General features: G+C 39.8%; 1 protein-coding gene across 23 annotated transcripts in view; it reads right to left on the bottom strand.

The window, feature by feature from the left end:
* Positions 1 to 25,162, bottom strand: part of DST (dystonin) — a 497,116-nt gene that overhangs the window by 365,902 nt on the left and 106,052 nt on the right. For 14 of the 23 annotated variants that reach the window (XM_064360963.1, XM_064360947.1, XM_064360946.1 and 11 more), the window contains exon 4: positions 16,928 to 17,135. In XM_064360963.1, coding sequence (XP_064217033.1) covers positions 16,928 to 17,135 — 208 coding nt within the window. Of the gene's footprint in view, positions 1 to 9,040; positions 9,630 to 16,927; positions 17,136 to 17,301; positions 17,420 to 25,162 lie in introns of those variants that run through there. The other 9 variants (XM_064360956.1, XM_064360958.1, XM_064360959.1 and 6 more) reach the window with 4 other exon arrangements.

The raw sequence follows: 25,162 nt of genomic DNA, 5'->3' as shown, positions 1-25,162 counted from the left end.
GTGTACTTAGCTAAAACAAAATAGTACTTACGAATGCTATGAACATATGAAAGGAAGTAATCAGGTCCTTATTTATTTAAACAATGCCTATAATATGCAGTGGGGCTCAAAGATGTCCAAAGGAGGTCATGGTATAAAAAGGTTACTGATCATTTGCAAAACATATCTGATAAAGGACTGGTAACCAAAATACACACACAAAAAAACTCCAAAAACTCAACAATAAAACACACACACACAATTTAAAAGTGGGCAAAAGGGCCAGACACGATGGCTCATACCTGTAAATCCCAGCACTTGAGAAAGCCAAGGCAGGCGGATCACTACAGCCCAGGAATTCATGACCAGCCTGGGCAATATACCAAGACCCTGTCTTTATATAACATAAAAATATTAGCCCAACATGGTGGTACATGCCTGCACTCCCAGATACTCGGGAGGATGAGGCAGGAGGATATGCTGAGACAGGGGTTCATGGTTAAGTAAGTTATGATTTTATCACTGTATCCAGTCTGGGCAACAAAGTAAAACCCTGTCTCAAAATAAAAAAATTTTTAAAGTGGGCAAAAGATCTAAACAGATATCTCACCAAAGGAAATACACAGATGAGAAGCATATAAAAAGATACTCACCACCAAATGTCATTTAGGGAATTGCAAATTAAAACAATAATGAAATACACACCTACCTGAATGGCTAAAATACAAAACAGTGACAATACCAAAGGCTGATAGGATGTGGAGCAACAGGAACTCTCACTTATTGTTGGTGGAAATAAAAAACAGTACACCCACTTTGGAAGACAAGTTAGCAGTTTCTCACAAAGCTAAACATACCATACGATCCAGCAATCATACTCCTTTATACAAATGACTTGAAAACATGTACATACAAAAATGTGCACCCGGCTGTTTACAGCAGTCATATTCATAACTTAGGAGTCAACACTTAGGAGTAACCAAGATGTCCTTCAGTAGGTGAATGGATAAGTAAACTTTGGTTCTTCCAGACAGTGAACTAATACTTAGCAATAAAAAGAGGTAAGCTATCAAGCCATGACAAGACATGGAGGAACCTTAAATGCATAGTATTAAATGAAAGAAGCTAGTGAGAAAAGCCTATATACTGTGGGATTCCAACTATTTGACACTCTACAAAAACAAAAAATAGACAGCAAAAAGATCAGTGGTTGTCAGGGGTTCTGCAGCTGAATAGGAACAAATAGGTCAAACACAGAGAATTTGAGAGCAGTAAAACTCTTCTGTATGATACTATAACAATAGACACATGATATTATACATTTGTCAAAACCCATAGAACTGTACAACAAAGGAAACCCCAATGTAAACTATTAATCTTGTAATCAACTATGTAACTGACGAACCAATTTACCAATACATCAATTACAACAAATGTAGCACATCAAATGTAAATAGGAGATCCATTTACCAGATGTAAATAGGAGAAACTATGGGAGAAGAAGAGGGAGTATATGGCAACTATGTCATTCTGCTCAATTTTACTGTAAACCTAAAACTGCTCTTAAAAAATAATGTGTGCATTTTTTAAAAAGACTACTGGTGTAGGAAGAGCCACAGTACCTGACTTCTTAGGTCTACCTAATGCATTGACTACCTACATAATCTCTACTGCTCAGAATATTCCATATGCCCTATTTTATCCCACCTTTATTAACCCAGTGTCTACCTCACTACAAGTAGTATTATTTTACACCAAAACAAATCATTACACTGGCATGGCCAGCATGGAGAACCATAACACTGAATACAGGGGCACATTTTTAATTCACTAGAACAATAAAATGTTTGTATAATATCTTTAATACCAGGATTCACTGGGAAATATTTTCACCCACTAGAGTAAAATCAAGACTTTGTCAACTCTCTTTGACAATTCTTTCCAGGAAACATTTCAGGCATGTATGAAAGAGGCCATATTCATTGCTGACATTTACAAAAACAGTTCTTTTCAAAATCTTCTCAACCCAAATAGGCAATGGAAATGCTCATATTAAAATTTTATTTTCTTTTTATACTATCTAGTCATTAGAATTTATAATACAACTAAGACACAACAGTTTGACTTCCAAAATCTATTCATTTTGAACAAAAGTAGTATCTATAAATCTATAAACTATTAACTTTAATTTCATGCATTCATTTAATGTATCTCACAAAGTTGTAGTATTAATCAAAATCAGAATCTTAATAAATATATTTTTAGTAACTATTTCTACAACATCTCCCAGTCAATATAATGACACTCAAAATATATAGTTTAGGACAAATAATACATTTATGTTCAAATGCCATTTCTACCACTTATAGCTATGTGATTCTTTAAACTTACATATATATACATATGTGTATTTCACATGCACTACCCAGCACCATGCCAGGCATATGCGTAGGTCGACATATAAATGATAGATATTGTTTTGCAATTTGAAATTAAAAATGTAAAGCTTAATGCTCAAATTGCAGATAGCTGAGAACTTAAATGAACATAAAACCACTGAAATTTTTATACATCAAACCAAACTAACTCTACATACTTGCTGAACTTTATATAGAAAATAAACAATGAGTAAATTAAGATGATTTCTGAAATAAAAACAAATTTTAAAAACTTTTGAAATATGGTCAGGCGTGGTGGCTCACGCCTATAACCCCAGCACTTTGGGAGGCCGAGGCAGGTGAATCACCTGAGGTCAGGAGTACAAGACCAGACTGACCAACAAGGTGAGACCCCTGTCTCTACTAAAAATACAAAAATTAGCTGGGTGTGGTGGCAGGCGCCTGTAGTTCCAGTTACTCAGGAGGCTGAGACAGAGAATTGCTTGAATCCAGGAGGTGTAGTCTGCAGGGAGCCAAGATCATACCACTGTACTCCAGCCTGGGTGATGGAATGAGACTCCGTCTCAAAAAAAAAAAAAAATTGCAAGTTTTTCATCATGTATATGTATTTTTTAAAAGGATATAAATTCAATTATTTTATTTGCTTGGGGAAAAAGGTCCACTGCTTTAAGATGCTACTAATCATGCTCAGAGAATTCACAACAAGCAGACTGATAAGGTGTTACTTAGAGAGCTCTACATTAAAGAGAGCATTCCAGTTTTCTAGGGCATACTATTTGCTGTATTTCCAAGGTCAAGCAAAACAGCTTTTGTTCCACTTAACTACCAAGAACGGTCTAATAGTGATTAATAATAAAAATGTTTTAAAAAACACCTTTTCTAATAAACACATACTACATATTTTTTTTAAACTTACAAAGGGAACACCTCAAGCTTTTTGGACATAATCTCAACAACAAAAGTTGCTGCACCCGCCTCCTGTCCCCACATGCAGAATCAACTACAGTCATCCTGACAATTCCTAAAATTTCTCTAGAATCAACCTTCCATTCCAACCACTATAATTTTACAGTACCCATTTAACCTGTCTCCCTGCCTGAGTCTTCCCTTCTAACTCAGTCTTTCACACTGCTGCCAGAGTGCTCTCTCTAAAAATCTATCTCACTTCCTGCTAGGAATCATAGAGGGTCACTCTCACTGCCTAAAGAATAAAGCCCAAACTCAGTCCTGGGCATGGCACTCAAGACTGTTTTCAATTTGGTACAGCATAACTCTCCATCATTCATCCATCTTCCTACAAATTCTATCCAATCCTTTCCCTGAAACCTACAGTGCATTTCAGCCAACGATCAAAATGATTTTGGTGATTATGTCAATGAAATGGAAAAGTCATGTTAGTGTCTCCTCTTGGAGTTTTCCTCCCTGGTACTTTTCACCTTCTCACAGGGTGAAATCCCATTTGACCCTAAATACGAAGCTTTCCCCAACACTCAACCTAAGCAGAATTATTTGCTTCCTCTTTTGGGAGAGATGAGGTAGGTCAGAAAACAAAAGCTAACAAAATTGCATTAAAGGACAAGCAAAAAAAAAAAAATAGAAGAAGAAAAAAAGGGTCATATCTGATCACTTACAGAAACAATGACAGACTTCAGCAAAAAATTGCCTGAAATTCCTCCTTGGAAGTAAGTAGAATGTAACCCCTAACATATTAAGAGCTAAAAAATGGACAAGGAAGTCTTTCCTGTTTTTTTCTTCAAAGCCATTATAGAGAGAAGACTTCAATGAAACAGAAGCATCTGTGTTTAATTAATATGAAATAACAAACATTCTAAACTACAAATCATCTTCTCTTCCCAATTAGTCCGCCAGGTCACATGATTTGGGTACATTCTTGTGTACTTTTATACTCAGTTGTGGAACTAAAACAGAAATGAACATGACAGCCTAGATATTTCATCTTATTGTCACTTCTATAGCTTCAGATATTTTCATAATCTCCAGTTGCATGAAGACGCTTTGGTCAAATATTCTAGCTCCCAACAGAGCCAGGATCCTGAGACATATATGACCCAAAGGCGGAAATATAAGCACTTCTTTGTCAGACTACAAGATAGAAGTATGACAATAAATTGTTCTCACCACCTGTCCTTACACTGATTACCTAAAACTGTTACTGAGCCAGAAATTAAGCATCTCCAAATTGTTCAAATACAAAAGAAAAAAAATTAAAAGTTTTAAAAAGCATAAGCCTTCTTTTTAAAGACTCTGGCTAAATAAATGTTGAGATAACTCTCTAAGTCAGAACAAAATAAACTGAAAAATCAGTAGAAGTTTAAAATTAAATTCACTAACAATATCTTATAATTTCCCATATTCCCGAACTGATATATGCTCCTTATTGTGTGAGGCAATAAACACAATTTAATCCTAGTTATTTGGTGAAAATTACTTTTCAACCCATGTTGTAACATAAAACATTCAACTGCATCATTTTGAAAATACTCAGAAACCTCATGGATCTCTCAGATATTCCTCAAACTTTAGTGAAGTCAAATATATTGTGTGATGATTGTTAATATGTATCCAAATTTTAAGTTTCCAATTTTAACTTGGACACTTTGCCCTCTATGTGCCAGACACTGCTGGTTGCAAAACCAGCTGCAAGTCTTTCCATATTCTTTACAAACAAAACTTCAATTTTGTTCAGGGCACTAAAGGAAGCCAACTTAAAAATTTACATTTCCTAGGCTACCTGCAGATAGAGATGGCCCCTGGAACAGCTGTCCCCTGGAATGGAGACACAAGGGCTGGAGGAGGAGCAGTCATCTTGTGATCACAAAACGACCACAAGATACCCTATAAATAGCTACACAGAAATAGAGGAATCTGAGTGTCTATTGGCAAATGGAGGTACCCTACAAACTAGTTCTGCCTACTTAGGACCTCTCAGTACCTGAGAAAAAGAAAACATCTATTTGGTTAAGCATGATCACTTGTTTTCTATTACAAACAGTCACACATAATCTTAACTAACAATCAGCAAATTCAGCCTTTTCACTTTGAAAAGAAAACAAAAATCCCAGACTTACACTATTATGACTAGCTATAATATAACATTATCATGATGCAGCACAGTTAAAGTTCATTTATTATACAACTGTTAACCTATGAATACAGCATGAGCAGAAAAATGTGAAATCAAGTTTTTGCAGAATCCTAGAAGCCAAATGAAAACCAGTGAGCTAGACCATTACATGCTGCAGAGAAATTCCCTGAAACCTGCATACTCCAATTTTCAACTCAACTGAGTATCAGAGCTGATTTACAGAGTAAAATGACCGAATTTTTACTAATCATCTATCAATAAAGGCAATAAACCCGAACTGAAAATGAAAATTATGGTAGTCTTAGTTCCTTTTGTCACCATGCACATAAGCAGATTTTATAGCCCTAATGAGAGAAGAAACTAAAGCAATTTGTAAAAAAAACAGAGAAAACTTTGCCTTTGCCTAAACAGCAGTTTTCAGGGGTTAGTGATATTATAGATAAATAACCAAAACACCCATTCAGCTTTCATAAAGAAAATGATAAATGCAACACTTTCATTACCGTCGGATCAATAGAAAAATAACCATTTTGGTAAACCAAAATAATGTAACATTTTAAAATTACATCTATGAGGTATAGAACAAAATGTATTGAGTTCACATTATCTCATTTTCTCACTTAACATCATACTACAAAGTAACAATGTGTTGGGAAAACAAAATCTTCCAATGATACACTAACAGCAGAATTTCATAAGATGAGAGCTAATTAATCATTTATGATAACAGCATATGGGTCAGTCTCCTTACACTTAAGAAGAAAAATAAGATACTACTATATCTTTTAAGCTAACCTACTAAGAACGTTTTGTAGTACACAGTACATACACTGGATAATTTACTAGAGATACAAAAGAGTAAAGATACAAAGTGTAAAGATACACTCTGACATAGACAATTTCTAGCATAAACAATAATAAAGAATTATGTTTTACTCAAAAATAAATGCCTTTATTCAGCTGAAGTTTGGTATCAGCTGAAGAAATATGATGTGTTTTTTCTTTAATCAGATGTCCCTGAATATTCTATGAATAAATTTTACAAGTGACAGGACTAGAATATGAATCAGAACACTGAACCCTTCTTTGTAGCAAATAGCTCTTTCTGTGTTATTCTAATTCAGCAAACAGTTGCCTATTTTTGCCCAGAAGTAAAGGACCAAAGCAAGACACAAGAATAGACTGACTACACCATAAATAATTAGCGCTTACTCTCCACTATTCTTGTTTTTCTACAGGGAGTCTGATTTGAAGTCCTCCCAAGGCAGTCTGAAGACTAGGCCTAACAAAACTCTCGACTTCTAAACCTAATGCTCATAATTCCTAACATTATAGATTATGATAATTCTGCATTTCTGACAACAGGCAGATTTTGAATTGGTTCCAGCTGACTCCAGCACTTACACTACTCAACAGCTGAGGCATATGATAACTTGGCAACCTGATAATATTCTAGATGAATACAAATTCATTCTGTAACCAAGGAACTTGGTCAGAAATAAAAATCAAAATAACCTCTCTTAAGTTTAAATGAGAACATAAAATGTTTTGAACAATGCATGATTTCAGAAAGTGAGCAACTGTACTCTGAACGTTTAGTGAACTGACACTCCCTATTCAAGCCTACAATTCTTTTCTGATTAGGTCAGTCCCCACAGCAAGTCATCAGGATAATAAGCACTGTAGTGAAGTCATCGTACTGGATACTGATGGGAAATCATAACTGGCTTCAAAACACTTCAGAAGACAATGAATTTTCCAGGTCTCCAGGTTTTCATGGAATACACTGCCCAATACTTCTACTTTCCTTTCCACAATTAAATGAAACATAGAACAACTATAAAGCCAAGTACAAACTTATGAACTAAGCATTTTAAAACCACAAGTAAAATGAGGAAAATTCCCATCACTTTTTCAGTGACGTGTGAACAACATGTTTGAAGATGTGTATGTTTAAGGGCAGTACTGATTGTTGTACACTGGCCTTCAGATCTTTAATTCTCTTTTATTTCAAAAGACAAAGATAAGCTCTTAAACAATACGTTTCTTTAAGACAAGTAAAATCAGCACTTAACATGTTCAGTCACCTGAAATCACCCACATGTCACTTAGGTAAAACTTCATGTGACAAAAATTCATCCAGTTATAATTTTTTCAAAAGTATAAAATGTATGTACTTTAGAACCTTCTGATTTTTTTTTGTTCCTGACTTTATAGAGTACAGATGTATTTCCTCAATAAGGTTTGTTAGTTTATATTACAATATTTCTCCTTTTTAAAATTCTGAAGACAACTAATTACAAACCTTATTTTAAAATGGAGAGATGGAAGTAAACATGAGTCTATTACCCACACATACACAAATGCCACAAATGTGCTTTGGCCTAAAATATCATTGCACTCACTCAGTGGCAGTATTATACACAGTAAGAGTCTTAGCACAAAGGAATTCTCATTGTACTGTTTACAAAATTCTACATAGATTACAAGAATTTCAGTTATAAAACATATTCTACAAAGAAAGAAAACAATTGTGAATGGATTTGAGCTTTCTGGGGATTTGGAATTTTATTGCTTAGTTCAATATTTTATATTTCTACTTTTCACTAATAGAAAACTACATGCATTGTTAACCATATAATACCACTGAATGTACAGACATTGAGTTACTAAAAGCAATATTGAAAGGATACAAAACCATTTGAATCCAACCTATGAAATGGGCCACTATTCACTAGAAATACGTTAAACCTCTGTAAGCTGCCCTTGAGTGCGGAGTGTTCCGGGAGCCACAATCAGGAGATGATATATACACACTTAAAAATACATTTCCAGAGACAAAAACACTCTTGTAAAATGGACAGCTGCAAGTTCTATTTAGTCATTATATTTAACTATAAAGTCAAAGTAAACATTATACTAAAACATAAATATCAGGTTGGCATAGAATTTCCTGAACATAAAGGATGGGCAGAAAAAAAAAATCTCAAAATATATTCTTTACATTTAAATTTACAAAGAATTCACTAACTAAAGTGTTTTATCTATCACGCTATAAAATAATTTTTACAATACATCAGAAAAAGTATATAGGCACAAACTTTTTCAAATAAGATCATTTTAAGGAAAATGATCTAGTGATGCTGAACCTTTTTTACAGAGCTAACCAATACCCTAGGCAAGTAGGAGCAGCAATGCCTTAGTAATCCCATAAAGAATTAATCGGTATCCACCCTCCCAGGAAGAATTATGATTATGCGTACTGCTTAAGAGCTTTTACAAGAGAGAGAAAATGCAATGTGCTTCTTGGAAACCAAACCCCCTTCCCCTCTCTCTACTGCTCATCTAAGGGCGTCTCCAGACTGCCGCCCACCCCCCACCATCCTCCCTGGCTAGGGGTACTAAATCCCATGCAGAAAGACCTGGTCCATTCCCAAGACTGGTCCAGACACCTGTTTACTCATGCCCAAGCAGTGGTGGCCCTGGTTAAGGAAAAGTAGCGGTTGCTTCTCCAATCCGCGCCAAGCTCCCCAGGCACAGGGCAGGGACCACATACCTTTGTACCTCTCCAGGACATCCTCGTAGGCCTGGAGGTACTCCTGCTCCTCCACGTACAGGTAAGCAGCAGGGGAGAGGTAACCCGCCATGCCGAAGTTTAAGCGATGACTGGCCAATTCCCCTGTCTCCCTCGTAACCCCCGGACAGTATCCTAGTCAGCAAGACGCAGCCTTGGGAACAGGAAAAGAGGAAGGAGCAGCAGGCTGGGGAAGATCGCGGAAGCCGAAGACGCAGAGCGGGGGTGCAGGGGGCGGCGGGCGCCGGGGCCGGCAGAGGAGACGCCCAGGTCTCCTGGCGGGCCGAGGGTGGGCCGCCCGGCTCCGGGAGCCCGAGTCCCTCTCGGGTTTCAGCAGCGGCAAATCTCGGCGACCGCAGGGGCGGCGACCGGCAGCGCCACGCCAAGCGGAGGAGCCGGGAGTGCGGCGAGGGCGGGCGGGGGACGGCGGACGCCCGGACCCTCTGCGGCCGCGCTGGCCGCTCTCCTGGCCCTGCACGGGGCGTCTGTTCCGGGCCGGGCCGAGGCCGCGGCGGCGGTGCGGGAGGACCGGCGCGCTGCCTCCGCCGGGGATGCTGCGCGGCGCATCTGCGGCATTTCCTGGCCGCCGCGCTGCAGACACTCGCCCGCGCCGGGGAGAGAGGGAGGGAGGAGGGCGGAGGGCGGAGGGCGGAAGGGAGGGGGCGAGCGCGGCGGTCAGCGCCCCGGCTGGCTCGACTCCGGCCCGGGCGCCGTTCGGCCCCTCCCTTCCAGGCAGAGCCCCGGCGCCCCAGGCCCCCACCCCAGGACCGCCCACCCGGGTGGACGGTGCAGCCAAGCACGCCCACCCCCGGACACGGGCTGCCCGGTCCCGGATCCCCAAGGGCGACGTTTCTATTTGGGACCCACAACAGGTGCCTGAGAAACAAAGCCGCAGCTCGCTGCCACCGCCGTGCGCAGCCCCCTGCTGAGGGGCCAGCGGCTCTCCCAGGGAAAGGGATGATCGGGAAGAGGGCTGGAAATATTTTCTTCAACCCATCTTTTTGGCATGGGAGGAATCAGGTCAGTCTGTGACAGCACAGGGCAGGGAGGGCACGGGGGTCCGAGTCCAGGGGACATCCCGGGGACGGGGCGAGGACGCCTCTGCAGGTGGCCCCACGCATCAGCGCCTGACAGCCGGGCCGCGCCTGCGCCTGAGCGCCCGCCGCCCCCGAGGCTGCCAAGGACCAGTCCGCGGTCCCTCCCTTCTGCCCCCCAGAGCCCGCCGGCGCATCTGCTGCTGGGCTCCGCGGCGGGCCTATCACTTCACAGCAGCCTCAGATTACTTTGTCACCTCCCTCTTTCTCTCTACTTATTATTCATTCCACATAGTACTAGTATCCATTAAACTGAGTAAAATGGATACACTTCCCTTAAATTTGATATATGTGTATCACATACTATATGGGTGAGTTTAAGGGCCCATGGAGGAACCAACTGATACCCAGGCTTGCAAATGGATGTGTTTAAGAGTAATGACTGAAGTCAGGCTGCTGTAGATAGGATCTTCACTTCTTACTGTGTCACATGGGCAAATTACTTATCCTCTCTGAGCCTCTCTTCATCAGTAAAACAGTGATAATAGAGCCTAACTCATAAACTTGTTCAGTAAATGAAGGATTAGCTGCTGCATCTACTACTTTATTTATTTAGGAGGTGGGGTCTCACCCTGTCGCCCAGGCTGGACTACAGTGACAGGATGATACCTCACTGTTACTACTATTATTAGATAAACCAGCTGATTGTTGCGGTCTGACCTATGTCAACTTCATCTTTTACCCAAATCTTCCTTCCCTATTTCCTCCTTTCACATATATTGACCTTTTGCCCTCCATGATTTTTTTAATTTCTTTTCTAGCGTTGGGTGTTGTGAAACATGGACCATTTTCCATTAATGCTTAGATAGGGATAAGTTCCTCTTGAAAAAAAAAATTGTGTACTCCAAAAAAAAAAAAAAAAAAACTGACTTGCGATAGAACTGGAGCACTTAATTCTTAGTCAGCAATTGGTCTACTTTTGTTATTCCAAACAAAGCAAGACCGCATCTCTTTTTTCTATCCTGACCACTGGTTTATAATCTGAGTTTGAACCCTTGTCCCAGTAACTCTTTAAGGTTCTTACAGCTTGAAATGCATTTATGTGCACATTAGTTCATGAAGTAACAACCAGGTGTCACATGGGACACTGTCTTTGAAATAAAAGAGTTAGCAATTAGATCCCTAAGAGTCATTCATTTATAGACCACACATATAGAGACATACGTCTCTCAAAAATGTCTCCTTTACAATGAGTAAGGTCATTGAAGGCACGTCGGAGCCTTCATCAGAGACTGACTCCCAGTAGCACCCAGTTTTATGAATATAGTCAGCACACACACAGTAATTTTAATCATCCATTTAAGGAACCAGTCAAAATGAGTAGAAGCAGCATTTGGGTTGTTTTTAAAAACAGCTTTTACCCCATGCATTCTCGGAAGGGTAACATTGAGTCAATATGCTAATAATAATAGTGTATTCCACAGAGAAGCAGCGAAAGCATAGCAGTAAATAGCCTGGACTTTGGAGTCACGACTGCCTGAATTCAGATCCCAGCTCTGCTACTTCTTGACACTAAGACCTTGGCAAATTTCTCTTCCTTTCTCAGCAGATATGAACTGAAAAATAGAGAAAAGCATAGTACTTACTTCATGGGATTCTTGGGAGGTCTAAATAGGATACCATATTAAGTCCTTAGAAGAACATCTGGGCATTAGTAAGCTATCATTTATAGAGCATTTGATGTGCCAAGGAGTTTGCAAAATTGTTTGCATTCACTGTTATGTTTAATCACCACAACCATGACCCTCTGATAAAGAAACTGGAGCTAAGAAAAGTTCGGTAAATTGTCCAAGTAAACACAACTAGTCAGGGACACAGGAGGAATTAAAACCCAAGTTTGCCTGAGTTCCAAGTCTGATTCTACTTTGATCCTTCAATTCCAACTTCAAAGAATTTGGATAGGACAAAAATCCTTTTCTTAAAATAGCATTATCACTGACAAACCATGTATGTTTACAGGTAGTTTATGACTGAAAAACCCAACTTACAATATCCTGCAGCTAAGAACAGCAGATCTGTATTGTTCATATGTAAAAAGCATTTATACAGTGGGTGTTTAAAAGCCCCTTTCCTTATATTTCATTGTTCTAGTCTCACATTGACCCTGGGAGATAAGAAGTAAACATACTACTGTCTCAGATTTTAATATGATGAAACCACAACAAATACAAAAGCACTAGAAATATGAAGTTGTGCCAGGCATAGTGGCTCCTGCCCCATAATGCTAGTACTTTGAGAGGACAAGGTGGCCAGATCACTTGAGTGCAGGACTTGGAGACCAGCCTGGGCAACATGGCAGAACCCTGTCTCTACAAAAATACAAAAATTAGCCAGGCATAGTGGCACACACCTTTAGTCCCAGCTACTTGGGAGGGTAAGGTGGGAGTATCGCTTGAGCCCTGGAGGTAGAGATTGCAGTGAGCTGAGATCACACTACTGCAATCCAGATTGAGGAACAGAGGAAGACCCTGTCTCAAAAAAAAAAAAAAAAGTGAAGTTGGCAGAAGGATCACTTGAGCCCAGGAGTTCGGGTTCAGCCTGGGCAACATAATGAGAACCCATCTCTATTTTAAAAAAAAAAAACTTTTTAAATAAGCCAAGCATAGTGGTACACACCTGTAGTCCAGCTACTGGGAAAGCTAAAATGGGAGGATCCCTTGAGTCCAGGAGTTAGATGTGGCAGTGAGCTATAATCACGCCACTGCACTCCATCCTGGGCAATAGAGCAAACTCTCAATTCATAAATAAATTTTAAATAAATAAATAAGTATTCGACATGTGACACCATCAATGACTTTCCAAACCGTAAACCTGATTATGCCACTCGACTGCTTAAAAATCTTTCAGTGGTTCCCTAGCACTTACAACATAAATAGTTCAATTGCCTCAGGATTGCAAACAAGCATCTTTACAGTTTCTGCATTTCCCTTCCAAATCCCGTACTTAGCTACACAAATTACTTGCAGTTCCCATTTAAACCCATGTCCCTACCTTTGTTCTTGTAGTTCCACCCCTCTAAAGTGGGCTTCCCTTTCACCAGAATTCTATCAAGCTCTTTAAATCTGAGTTCAAGTGGTACTTCCTCTCAGAAGCCTTTCAGGAACCTCCCATGCCTCCCTTCTTCCCCCAAGTTAATTACACTTCCTCTGGGTTCTTTTAATTTTAGGCGCTTATAGCCATCATAACTAATCTCTGTAACAACCAATAATTACAGCACATTGTAACTGTCTAACATCCATTTGTCATATTAGACTATGACCTTTCTTTTCCAGCTTATTCTTTTTTCTTTTATTGATACATATTTTACATATTAATGATGGTACCCGTAAGTATTTTTTACATGCATAGAATATGTAATGATCAAGTCAGAGTATTTGATGTATCCATCACCTTGAGCATTTATCGTTTCTATGTATTGGTAACATTTCAAGTCCTTCCTTCTAGCTATTTTGAATTATACAATATATTATTGCTAACTATAGAAATCCTACTCTGCTATGGAATATTAGGACTTAGTTCTTTTAACTGTAAGTTTGTATCCATTCACCAACCTCTTTTGAAACTATGACTTTTTAAATGCAGAACTGTGTGCTAATCTTCACTTTAATGCAGGGGCTCAATAAGTAGCTGCTAACTGTGGGTGAATTAAGGTATCCCACAGACCACATCGTCTTTTTGACTCAACAGACATTTTCACAATCAAATCTATTTTTATGACCTTAAAAACAAATAAAAATATTAAACTCTCAGCTCTTTTATTACTAAGTAATGACCACTACAGACAACCTCACACCATTTCTGAATTTCACCTCTTTTCCTAAAAGGGATGAATTTCAGGGAGAGGGTAAGTTTCAGGACAAATATGAAAATGTATAATAAAATTATTAATGGAAATGTCAATCATGTTTTCATACTATCCACAGCACCAAATTCCACTAGATAACTTGTACCCTCATCCTCACACTGGGTGATCAGTGGCCAATTTAATTCATAATATATCTGAATTTCATAATTTAGCCACATTATAAGTTAAACAGATATTTGTGGACTGGCCCCCCAAGTCTGTCCTCCAACTATGAATATTGTTTATATTTGTCTAGAAAAAGCCACTTTACCAATATTTATTTAAAATACAATCGTAGGCCAGGTGTGGTGGCTCATGCCTGTAATCCTAGCACTCTGGGAGGTCCAGGTGGGTGGATCACTTGAGGTCAGGAATTCAAGACCAGCCTGGCCAACATGGTAAAACGCCATCTCTACTAAAAATACAAAAAAAATTAGCCGGGTGCGGTGGCACATGCCTGTGGCCTCAGCTACTTGGGAGGCTTGAGGCAGGAGAACCACTTGAACCTGGGAGGCAGAGGTTGCAGTGAGCCAAGATCACACCACTGCACTCCAGCCTGGGGGTGACAGAGTGAGAATTCATCTCAAAATAAATAAATTAATTAATTAATTAAAAATAATACGCTTCCCTACTGTTTGTTGTTTCATTTTATTTTTTTCTGCTTTTTAAGAATTCATTTTTTTGTTTGTTCGTTTGTTTTGAGACAGAGTCTCATTCTATCACCAGGTTGGAGTGCAGTGGCGTGATCTCAGCTCACTGCAACCTCCGCCTCCCAGGTTCAAGTGATTCTCCTGCCTCAGCCTCTGTAGTAGCTGGGACTACAGGTGCATGCCACCACGCCCAGCTAATTTTTGTATTTTTAGTAGAGGCGGGGTTTCACCATGTTGACCACACTGGTCTTGATCTCTTGACCTCATGATCCACCCACCTCAGCCTCCCAAAGTGCTGGGATTACAGGTGTGAGCCCCCATGCCCAGCCTGTAATTTTTAAAGTTTAGAATTTTGAGGTCCCCAGTGCATCAACTGCCACCAACTTCACAGTTATCCCTACAAACTCAGTGAACATTTTACAATTAACAAGCGATGGCACCTGTCTCAGTGAGTCCACAATCTACTAATGGTATCAGCATCTTTGGGTACACTGCATCAGAATTCCCAGTTCTTCAATTCCTTCCCACCTGCAGTGTACACTGATGGTTAGGACCACCAATTTCTTGACTTCCTGCCCAGTAGAGTCTTTCCCAATTTATATAATCTCATTCCCCCTAACAAACACCTGCCCTGTCCTTCTGTCGTAACTCCTTCTTTCATTACTGAAAGCAAAACATCCATTTCTGCCACTACTACCAAAACTCTCAGCCCAGAAGTACCTTCTACCTTCCAAAAATTACATAGAACGGGCATCCCATTTTGATGCCCTAGTGAACCACCAGCCCCCAGTAACTCCTCACTCACACCCTCCTTTCCTCTATCTTCCCTTTCTGCTGAGTCAAACATCTGGTATGGGCCTTGTCATCTGTACAGGCAGTGCTCTCCCTTGAGCCTCAGACCTGCAGGAAAGTTCTCAACAGGGCAAGGAGGCAGGCCTCAGTGACTAAACATTTTCTAGTCTGCCTTGACTTTCCAAGGCTACCCCTGCTCACTCTCATAGTCTCCATCCTCCCTCCACCTCCCCTTTCTCACTCCACCCCTTGCTCTTCAAAGGCCTGGGTGAGACCAGCCAGCATCTCACAGTGGAAGCCAGAAGAAGCTCAAGGCTGTTGCCCCAGAAACCCTGACTAGAGAACGGCAGGCTGGACGCTGTTTGTTTTTCCCCTAATCGAAAAATCCCATTGGGGGGACAAAAAGGGGGTTCTCAACTGCCTTGATGACTGGAATCTGGGCTGGTCCCTTCCAGCCCCCTTGGAGGAAGAGAAAGTACCAACTTTGCAATATAGTATAGGAGGCAAAAAAAAAAAAAAAAAAAAAAAGTCTGTGGAAAGGGACCCCCAGAATTAAAAGCGGAAGAGAGGGAAGGAAAGGAACCCTGAACCACTGGCTGCAGAAACAAACTTAAAGTTAACACCTGGCCTTTTTGCAAGAAAGTCCCCAAGGACACACTCCATCCTGCCCTGTTACCATTTCCAAGAAGGAAAAAGAAAACAACTATTGAGGGAAGAAAGGAACAACCACCCCTGGAAGCACCTCTGATGCACAGGAAACATACACACAAACCACGCAGGAGTTGGAGGGCTGCCTTCCACAGTGTTCTCATCTTTCGGCTGCGTAAAACAAGCCATCACTTCTGCTTCAGCTTTTAGGGCCAATGCAAGGGAACACCGGGTAACACAGAACAGAAACACTGGCACGTCTCATATATTAATTAATCAGGAAGGCGTGATGGCTAAACCCTCAAAAGCACTAAGGACAAAAAGCTGCTATGGATACGATGATGCTACATTTAAAGAAAAACAACATCCAAGTTGCTGGAATATGCTTTGCAATCCTGGGTACCAAAAGCCGAGAATCTTCTTGAGTTAAATCTGCGTAGCTCAGTGCCCCTGGGCAAAAATGAAAATAAAGGCTGCTCATTTCCAGCTTCCCGAAAATATACTGGGAATCCCTAGAGTTAATACTTTCAGAATGTTACGGTAACTACTGCAGTAAATAGGAAAGTTTAGTCCAAATGTCTGTAAATATTTTCTTGCATTTCAAAGGAATCGATTCATCCAACCAGAATGCAGAGCCAAAGAGCTTAGTCACCAGCAGGCAGGGCAAATGGCTCTATCGGTAAAACAAGGCATAAAGTAAACATGGTCATCATCCTCCCCCACCTTGTGCACAGATTCCTGCTCAGCCCATCAGCTCCCTCGCTATGGCCCCCCAGGGGGCAGATGGGTGAATTTCCGCAACTCTCTTCCCCCGCTCCATCCCCTTCCCTGATGCTCTTACCTGCTATCCTAAGCACTGCCCTCTCGGCAGGGTCCAGCACTGAGCCCCCTTGAATCTTTCTTTTCGACCTCTCATGTTTAGGCAAATTCCAGGGTAAGGTGTCTCCCGGAGCTGGAGATGCGGAACCAGATTTCTGGCTGAAATCATCCTCATCGGAAAAATCCGCAGAGGAAGACATGGAGCAGCGATAGGACGCGTTCCCGGAACTCTACAGAGAATGACACAGAGAAAGCATTAACAGCAAAATACTCACATATGCCTACCGATTTAAACATCCTCCGCCCTCCCTGCCCCCAAACTGGGTCTGGCATCCTACACCATCCTTAGGGCTGAGGGGATATATAGAAACCAAAAATATGAAACCCGGGGCTCACCATCTTTTCTTGGCCAAGTCTCCAATCGTAAAAACAATACCCAGGCAGTTCCAATACATGAAGATTTGCACCGAAGAAGTGTGTGGCCTGTGGTCAGGCCACCAGCTCACAAATGACTGGCCCAACAATGAAGCCAGAATCAACAGCCTTCCTGTTACAAATCTATAGTATTTGGCTCCCCCAGCAGGACAGGAGAAACATTTTCCATTACTAGCCTGCTGGTTAATTCATTAATGCAACTAACTCGAAGTTTCGAAAACAAAGCACAAATGCAGGATGTTGGGTCCCAACTCCTATCCGCTTCAAGTCGCCTCATCACTGGAGACTCCGTTCCGACCAGTTTTAAGCTCCTGTCCTCTTTATTTAATTTTCTTCATGAGACTGAAGCAGGTTCCCAGAAAAGAGCAAGGAGGGAGGAAGAGCTGATTCTGAGAAGAGCCTTTTCTTAAGACTGGGAGAACACAAAAGACTGTTTTCAGAAGCCTATGGCAGCGCCAATAAACAAACATCTGAACTCGGTTTAGAGTTCTTGAGATAATTTAAACTTCTAGCAAAGTAACAGCTGCCAATAATGTAAATGAGAATGATGCAGTGCAGAGACAGGAAACAGAGCTCTTTTCAGCTCCTGGTCATTACACAGTGAAATAAGAAACATGATGCTTTTACGAAAGCACTTTGCCTGAAGGTTAGTCCTCCCTTCATCTAGCTGGAGTGAATCTGCAGGGTCATGTCTTGCATAAAAGTGTTATATCTTCCATAGAGGGAAAAGGCACAAGATGTGATTCCTTCCTTCTTTGTTGGGTTATGTTTGTGATTATTTAGAAAGCCACTGGCTTACTAATGAAACAGCGATGTTGACTATCTCTGCTGCAAAATTATAAATATAATAATGTATCAAAAGGAAGTCTTGACTTTCCTACTGAGAATTCTACTTCCCTGAGACTCACAGTAAAAATGAAAAACTGGTGTAACTCGAATTCCTGAAATGTAACTTGCAGCCATGGATTCCTAAGAAGCAAGTTGCAGGCAGAAATCAATGAGGCATGCTCCAATTTGAGCAAAAACACTGGGCTTCCCACAAAAGCAGTGGGAACTGCAGCACGAACAGCCTGTGTGAGCCACATCCCAAAACACTTACCCAAGGTACCTGAAATAAATTCTAATTGCATCAGGACTACTGACCTTATCTCAGTCTGTTTAGGCATGTGGCTATGCATGGTTAATACCTTATTTTATTTTTTTCTTTTTTGTGGGTACATAGTAGGTGTAAACTGCATTATCTTAGAAGTTCATGTAACATTTCCCGCAAAGTGAGGTATGTTAAGACTTAGCTCTCTATTCTTTCCCCAAAAAAAGCTATCTTCCATTTTATTTTACATAAAATTTCATCATCTTGGCTAATTTATTTATTTAGAGTCTGTATATTTTTCTAATGACAATAAAGTGTTAGGCAAACTTAAGGCAAAAGTAAATAAAATTGATTTTCTGTATTGTAGCTACAATCCATAGGGAGTTGTGAGTGGCATTAAGTCAGTCACAGTCTGCTATTATCAACCCAATTTATTTTCCATGCTTTTCTGAAAATTCATCTTGAGCTTTCTGAGGTTTTGTTGTTGGCTTGCTATGTAAAAAAAGGGTGACATTCTTAAAGACTTTTAAGAGGGTATTGGATTTCTTTGGCTGCTTTCTGTCTTCCTAAAAATGGCTTCCTATCTGTCCTTACTTAAGGTCATCCTTTATCTGTGAGATTATATTTCTTGTTACCTGTACTATTTTGTGAGTATAGTAATTTGATTATTTATCTTAACAGACAGACTTGGAGAGTAACTGTTAAAGAACTGCTCCTTTCCAAAAACCACTGGTTATTGATTTTTGTAGAGTAAATTTCTTTAATGGCCTGAGTCTCAGCTGATTGAACAACGAAATGTGATTTATGCCATGACATAAACACCATTAATCACTCATAGCCAGATGGGAACAGTTACCACCCCTGGACCCATGGGTGTTGACTGGTGCAGGCTCTAATCTGGTAGTGTCATTGGTAAACAGATAGGAAAGAAAAAGAGAAAAAGATAATCAACAACACTTCTTTCAGCAATATATCAATGGAAAACACAGACCACACACACACACAAAAAAAAAAAAAAACTGAGGGAAATCATACATATTTTTAGATGGTAAAGCCTCTCCCAGGCTACATGTTCCAAGTATCTTAACAATTAAAGTATTGGATTTTTTCCACAAAAATTTTCATGAACACTTTTTAAAAATATAAGGTGAACTATACAAAAGTAGGACCACTTGAACCCTGAAAATTGAGAACAGATTTAAATGGAGCTGCTTTAAAGTAGATTGATCCTAAAGAAAACCTATTATGTTCTTTATTGATTTGCAACGACTGGCCAAATCATGTTACTGTTTTGGGGGCAAGAGAAGAATGTGGAACTACACTTCCCTTTTGTTTTGAGAAAAGCAAATATGTTCTCTCACCCAAAGGCCAGAGCCTAACCTTCTTTGATGTGGGGCTTGGAAAGGTAGGACAAAGGAAGAGGGCTCCTGTAACCAACAAAAGCCCCAGGTTTCTATCTAGTATTTTACTATTGTTGCCTAGGTTTGATTCCTATTAAAATACAAATACGGTAGCTATGTTCATCAAGAAGGGACTGATTAAATAATAGTTATATGGATACCACAGTCTACTCTATAGCAATTAAACAAAAATGTTATGATCTACATTTAGTAAAGAAGTAATTCATAGAGAATGATTTCTTAAAATATGTGCATGTGCATGTGCATGTAATAGACAGTTACCCATATGTAAATAGCAATTATCTTTGGGTGATGACTAAGATTCTGAATGAATTTAATTTTATTCCTTATAATATTTTAATCCAATACAAATATATAAAAAGATTACCAAAAACAAAAAGAATTTATGTCAAGGGTTAGAGAAAATATGGAAAACTCTATGAAGAAGTAACTAAGTCAGTGTTTTTAACATTTTTGGGCTCATGGACACCCCTGAAAGGTTAATGAAATCTATGAAAACCTTTCTCCAGAACAAAGTACAAGAGTAAATACACGCAAACTTTGCATATCATTTTATGGGATTCACTGACCCACTGACCCCAGGTTAAGACCCCAATTCACGCCATTATTTGTTATCTCCATTTGGCATGTTGCTGAAAACAAGAGATACATGAAAGAACTGTGGAGTGACCATATCAACAAGGGCGCAGAGCAATTAGGATAGTGAAGATAAAGCCGGCCTAGGTCATAATACATTTTAACAGTTGTCCTTTTTCATAAATGACCATGAGCCACTTCTGGACTGATGCTGAATCTCTACAACGAAAAAAGCACTAGGTAGTTACAAACCAAAACCCCAACATCATCAGTAGGTTCTTGGAAACTCCCTCTTTAAGTGAAATGATATATAATGAAACCAATTTTACATAGGCTAATATAAACGAGAGTTAAGTTCCTACAGCAAATAATATTTCTGGTCACAAAAACATCACCAAACTTTTAAATAAAGACCAAAACACTCCTAATATTAAACACTGAAATAAATGTGAGCTATACATATATTTACAGAAGATTAATAAAAACAAGTAAGATAATTATTTACCAAATTTTTGGTGAATCAGTAAATGATGGCAGCCATTGGGCAGCAGATTAAAACAAAGAATAAATGTTTACAAAGTAAAAAAATATAAAGAGTACCTCCTACCGCCATGCAGTTCAAAACCAATCACAGATATAGTGGGCCCACTGAGCACTTTCATACCACATCGTTTATTGTCATGCATTTGTAGGATCATTGTAGACCTCACAAATTTTTATTTTACAATAATTTGCATTTTGTCATTCATTTCTTTTCCAACCTGCTTATTACAGTTCAGGATCAAGAGTGGCCAGAACCCATCCCAGCAGCTCAGGGGATAAGGCAGGAAGGAATCACACCTGGACAGGACACCATCTCGTGGCAGGGTGCACTCATAATCAATGCCCATAGTCACTCAGACTGGGACCAATTAACCTCATGTGCACATCCTTGGAATGTGGGAGCAAACCACAGCATCCAGAGAAAACCCATGCTGGCATAGGGAGAAAGTGCAAACTCCACAGACAGCAGCCCCAGAGAGAAACTGATTTTATTCTCATTTACATTGTAACAAAAAGACATTGAACAAAACGTTATTCAAGGACATGCTATATTGTGTCTTCTACAACCTAGTTATTAAAGCAGTTTCAACAATTAAATTAGATCACCAAAAGCTTTAAAATGACTTTCCTAATAGCCAATTCATTCACATGGTATAAAAACAACCCAAATCACCTAAAGCCAGGATAATTACATAATGCAACATTTTTAGAAGGGGAACTGAACAATAACTTCTTTAATCGAAACCCCGGTGGGGGATCTGAGATAAGTACAATGGAACTGCCTAAACTGGATGCCGCCCAGCCTTAACACCCTGATCTGTAGGAAAGTGCCAGGAAACTGTCTTGGCAATAAGCATTCTCTACAGGCAATGGAGAAACAAGTGCAGAGATAAGGGTTTGCAAAGTAGCCAAAAATTTAAAATCCCAGAAGTTGAAAAGTAAACTTTCACAAACCCACATGCTATAACTTAGGCACATTTCTGTATGTATATTTCAAAATATTCACCAAAAAAAAAAAACCCAAAAATAGAAAGCACATGAGGAAACAGACCAATCCTGATTCTGATTGTGAAGGATTCTACCAGATAACTGTCCTAGATCCTTCAAAAAGGTCAATGACATGAAGTATACACACCCAAAAAGGAGAAATTGTTCTAGATTTAAAAGGACAAAAGAGATACAACCGATTCATCAACCTCGGTTGGATTCTGTATTCTTTTTTAAAAGCTAAAAAGACATTTTGGGGAAATCTGAACATGGAACATGGATTGTTTATTAGACAACATAAGGAAATTCTTGTTAGTTTTCTTTTTATTTTATTTTATTTATTTTTTTATTTTAAAGACAGGGTTTCACCATGTTGGCCGTGCTGGTCTTGAACCCCTGACCTCAGGTGATCCGCCTGCCTCGGCCTCCCAAAGTGCTGAGATTACAGGCATGAGCCACCACGCCCGGCCTCTTTTTTTTTTTTAAAGATGGGGTTTCACCATATTGATCAGGCTGGTCTCGAACTCCTGACGTCAGGTGATCCACCCACCTCAGCCTCCCAAGGTGTTGGGATTACAGGCGTGAGCCACCGCGCCCGGCTCTTGTTAGTTTTCTAAAATGCGATAATAGTATTATGGATATGCAGGAAAGTGTCCTTATTCATAGGAGATGCAGGCTGAGGAAACTCAAGATGTCTGCACTTATTTTTATTGTTTCCATAAAAACAAAGAAAACTATTAAAGTCGATAATAGGCTAACAACAAGTATTCATTGGTCTACTCTTTCAACTTTTCTGTAAATCTGAATATTTTCAAAATGAAAAATTGAAGGGAAATAGCAAGGTCTTTTTTTTTTTTTTTTTTTTTTTTAAAGAGATGATAAGTTCTTGCTCTATTGCCCAGGCTGGAGTGCAGAAACATGATCATAGCTCCCTGCAGCCTTTAACTCCTGGGCTCAAGAGATCCTCCCGCCTCAACGTCTTGAGTAGCTGGGTCTACAGGCACGTGCCACCACACCTGGCTAGTTTTATTTTTCAATATTTTTATAGAGACATGGTCTTGCTATGTTGACCAGGCTGCTCTCAAGCAATCTTTCCGCCTTGGCCTTTCAAAGTACTGGGATAACAAGCATGAACCACTGCACCCAGCCCATAGCAAGGACTTTTTCGGTGTGTTTCAGTGTTACTTAGTCTTCCTATGCTCACAAGATCAACATGTACAGGTTGCAAGGACAAAGTGATAGTTTTGATCTAAGAAATTTCTCCCAATATTTCTTCATAAACACTTAGAGAAGCACTAGAGGCAGTGGCCTGTGTCAACAGGTCACCAAAGAAAGATGATCTGCTTGCCTTAGTCCTAAACATAATTTTAGACAGAAAAATATAAAAGAGGGCCAGTCGCGGTGACTCATGCCTGTAATCCAGCACTTTGGGAGGCCGAGGTGGGTGGATCACGAGGTCAGGAGATCAAGACCATCTTCTAACACAGTGAAACCCCGTCTCTACTAAAAATACAAAAAATTAGCACCTTTAGTCCCAGCTACTTGGGAGGCTGAGGTAGGAGAATGACTCGAACCTGGGAGGCAAATGTTGCAGTGAGCCAAGATCGCACCATTGCACTCCAGCTTGGGCAACGAGAGCAAAACTCCATCCCAAAATATTAATAATAATAATAAATTCCTCTGCTATTCATTCATTAATAATATACAATACAGTAAATACAAGATAGATTCAGTATCACATTTTTTTTTTTTTTTGGAGTCTCACTCTGTCACCCAAGCTACAGTGCAGTGGCATGATCTCAGTTCACTGCAACGTCCACCTCCTGGGTTCAAGCAATTCTGCCTCAGCATCCCAAGTAGCTGGGACTACAGGTGCACGCTGCCATGCCCAGCTAATTTTTTGTATTTTAGTAGAGACGGGGTTTTACCGTGTTGCTCAGGCTGGTCTCGAACTCCTGAACTCAGGCAATCTGCCCACCTCAGCCTCCCAAAGTGCTAGGATTACAGGCATGAGCCTGGCCAGTATCACATAATTTTGATATTTTACATAAACAAAAATGGAAAACTTTTTCTCCAAAATTTGGAAAATCAAAGATACAATTTTCTTTAAAATTTCCTTAGGTAGGTAGGTACAAATACTAACTTCCTCGATGTTGTATAAAAATATATTGTATAGCCCAAAACTATCCTTATATGACTAGTTTTTTATTTAGAAATAAGTCACAAAGCAAGATCACATTATCTGATTTTAGAGATCCCAAGGAAAACAACCTCTACCACAGATAAATGGACATAGAAGATAACAGTGAAGGAAGATGCAAGAACTTGTGCCTAACTCCTTGAAGACAAAATGAAATATGGTAAATTTGGGGCACCTGGTGCTTGCTTTAGTTAATAATTTTCAAAACCTGTTGAACAATTAAGGTATGAAATCTTTTATCAAATAAATAGCTCTCAGTCTCACCTGGAAACCACCTTTAGGTGATAAGTGATGGGGAGGGTGTCTAGTGGTGAGGCCATTAGCTGGCTCTCTCTTCTTTTAGGGGAGGTATGCAGGAGCCCTTAACTATAGGAGGCAGAAGAGCCTGGGTGGAGGTGAGAGGAAGGGGGACAGGAGGGAGAAGAAGCAAGAAGGTTACTGCTAAGTTCTGACTCAAGGGAGGAAGCTTCAGGCAGAGTTAAGGAAGTCAAAGGTTTCTTTCTAGGTAGAAAGACCCAGTTCATCAGCCTATGAAAGAACAATGGAATTTAGAACACAAACACTTTCTAGGGTATAATGATTGTACACTGGTTAGTGTTACTCAGCACTGTATTTCTAGGGAAACTAAGCTTGTTGATGGGACAGAGGAGGGAGAAAATTTTCAACATCATTTTCCTTTAACTGTGTGGTCTCTCTCACAATGAAGAAAAATCATTCAAAAACGTACAACTACAGTACTCCCAAACTGCTTTATGTATAGCGAGCACTCTCCTATTCCAAGGGAGCAAGCCTTCGCTTACTCTGTGGTCTCTTCCCACTCAAAGATTCTTTGGTCCTATGTGCTCCCACACCTCCATAAATCTCTCCAAACAGATTACAAATAAAATAAAAAGTATGCAAAGTATCCAAACACAAAATTTTTCTAAAAATGTAAAAATAAAATTCAAAATATTTCAGACTTTTTTTTGCAAGTCCACCTAAATTCAATCATATTAAAATTATAGA

The sequence above is a fragment of the Aotus nancymaae genome, unplaced genomic scaffold (assembly GCF_030222135.1).
Source record: "Aotus nancymaae isolate 86718 unplaced genomic scaffold, 86718_ANA_hifiasm-v0.15.2.pri h1tg000040l, whole genome shotgun sequence".
In the NCBI taxonomy this organism is placed as follows: Eukaryota; Metazoa; Chordata; class Mammalia; order Primates; family Aotidae; genus Aotus; species Aotus nancymaae.
The sequence above is the reverse complement of the archived record's forward strand: the minus strand, read 5'-3'. Positions and strand labels throughout refer to the sequence as shown.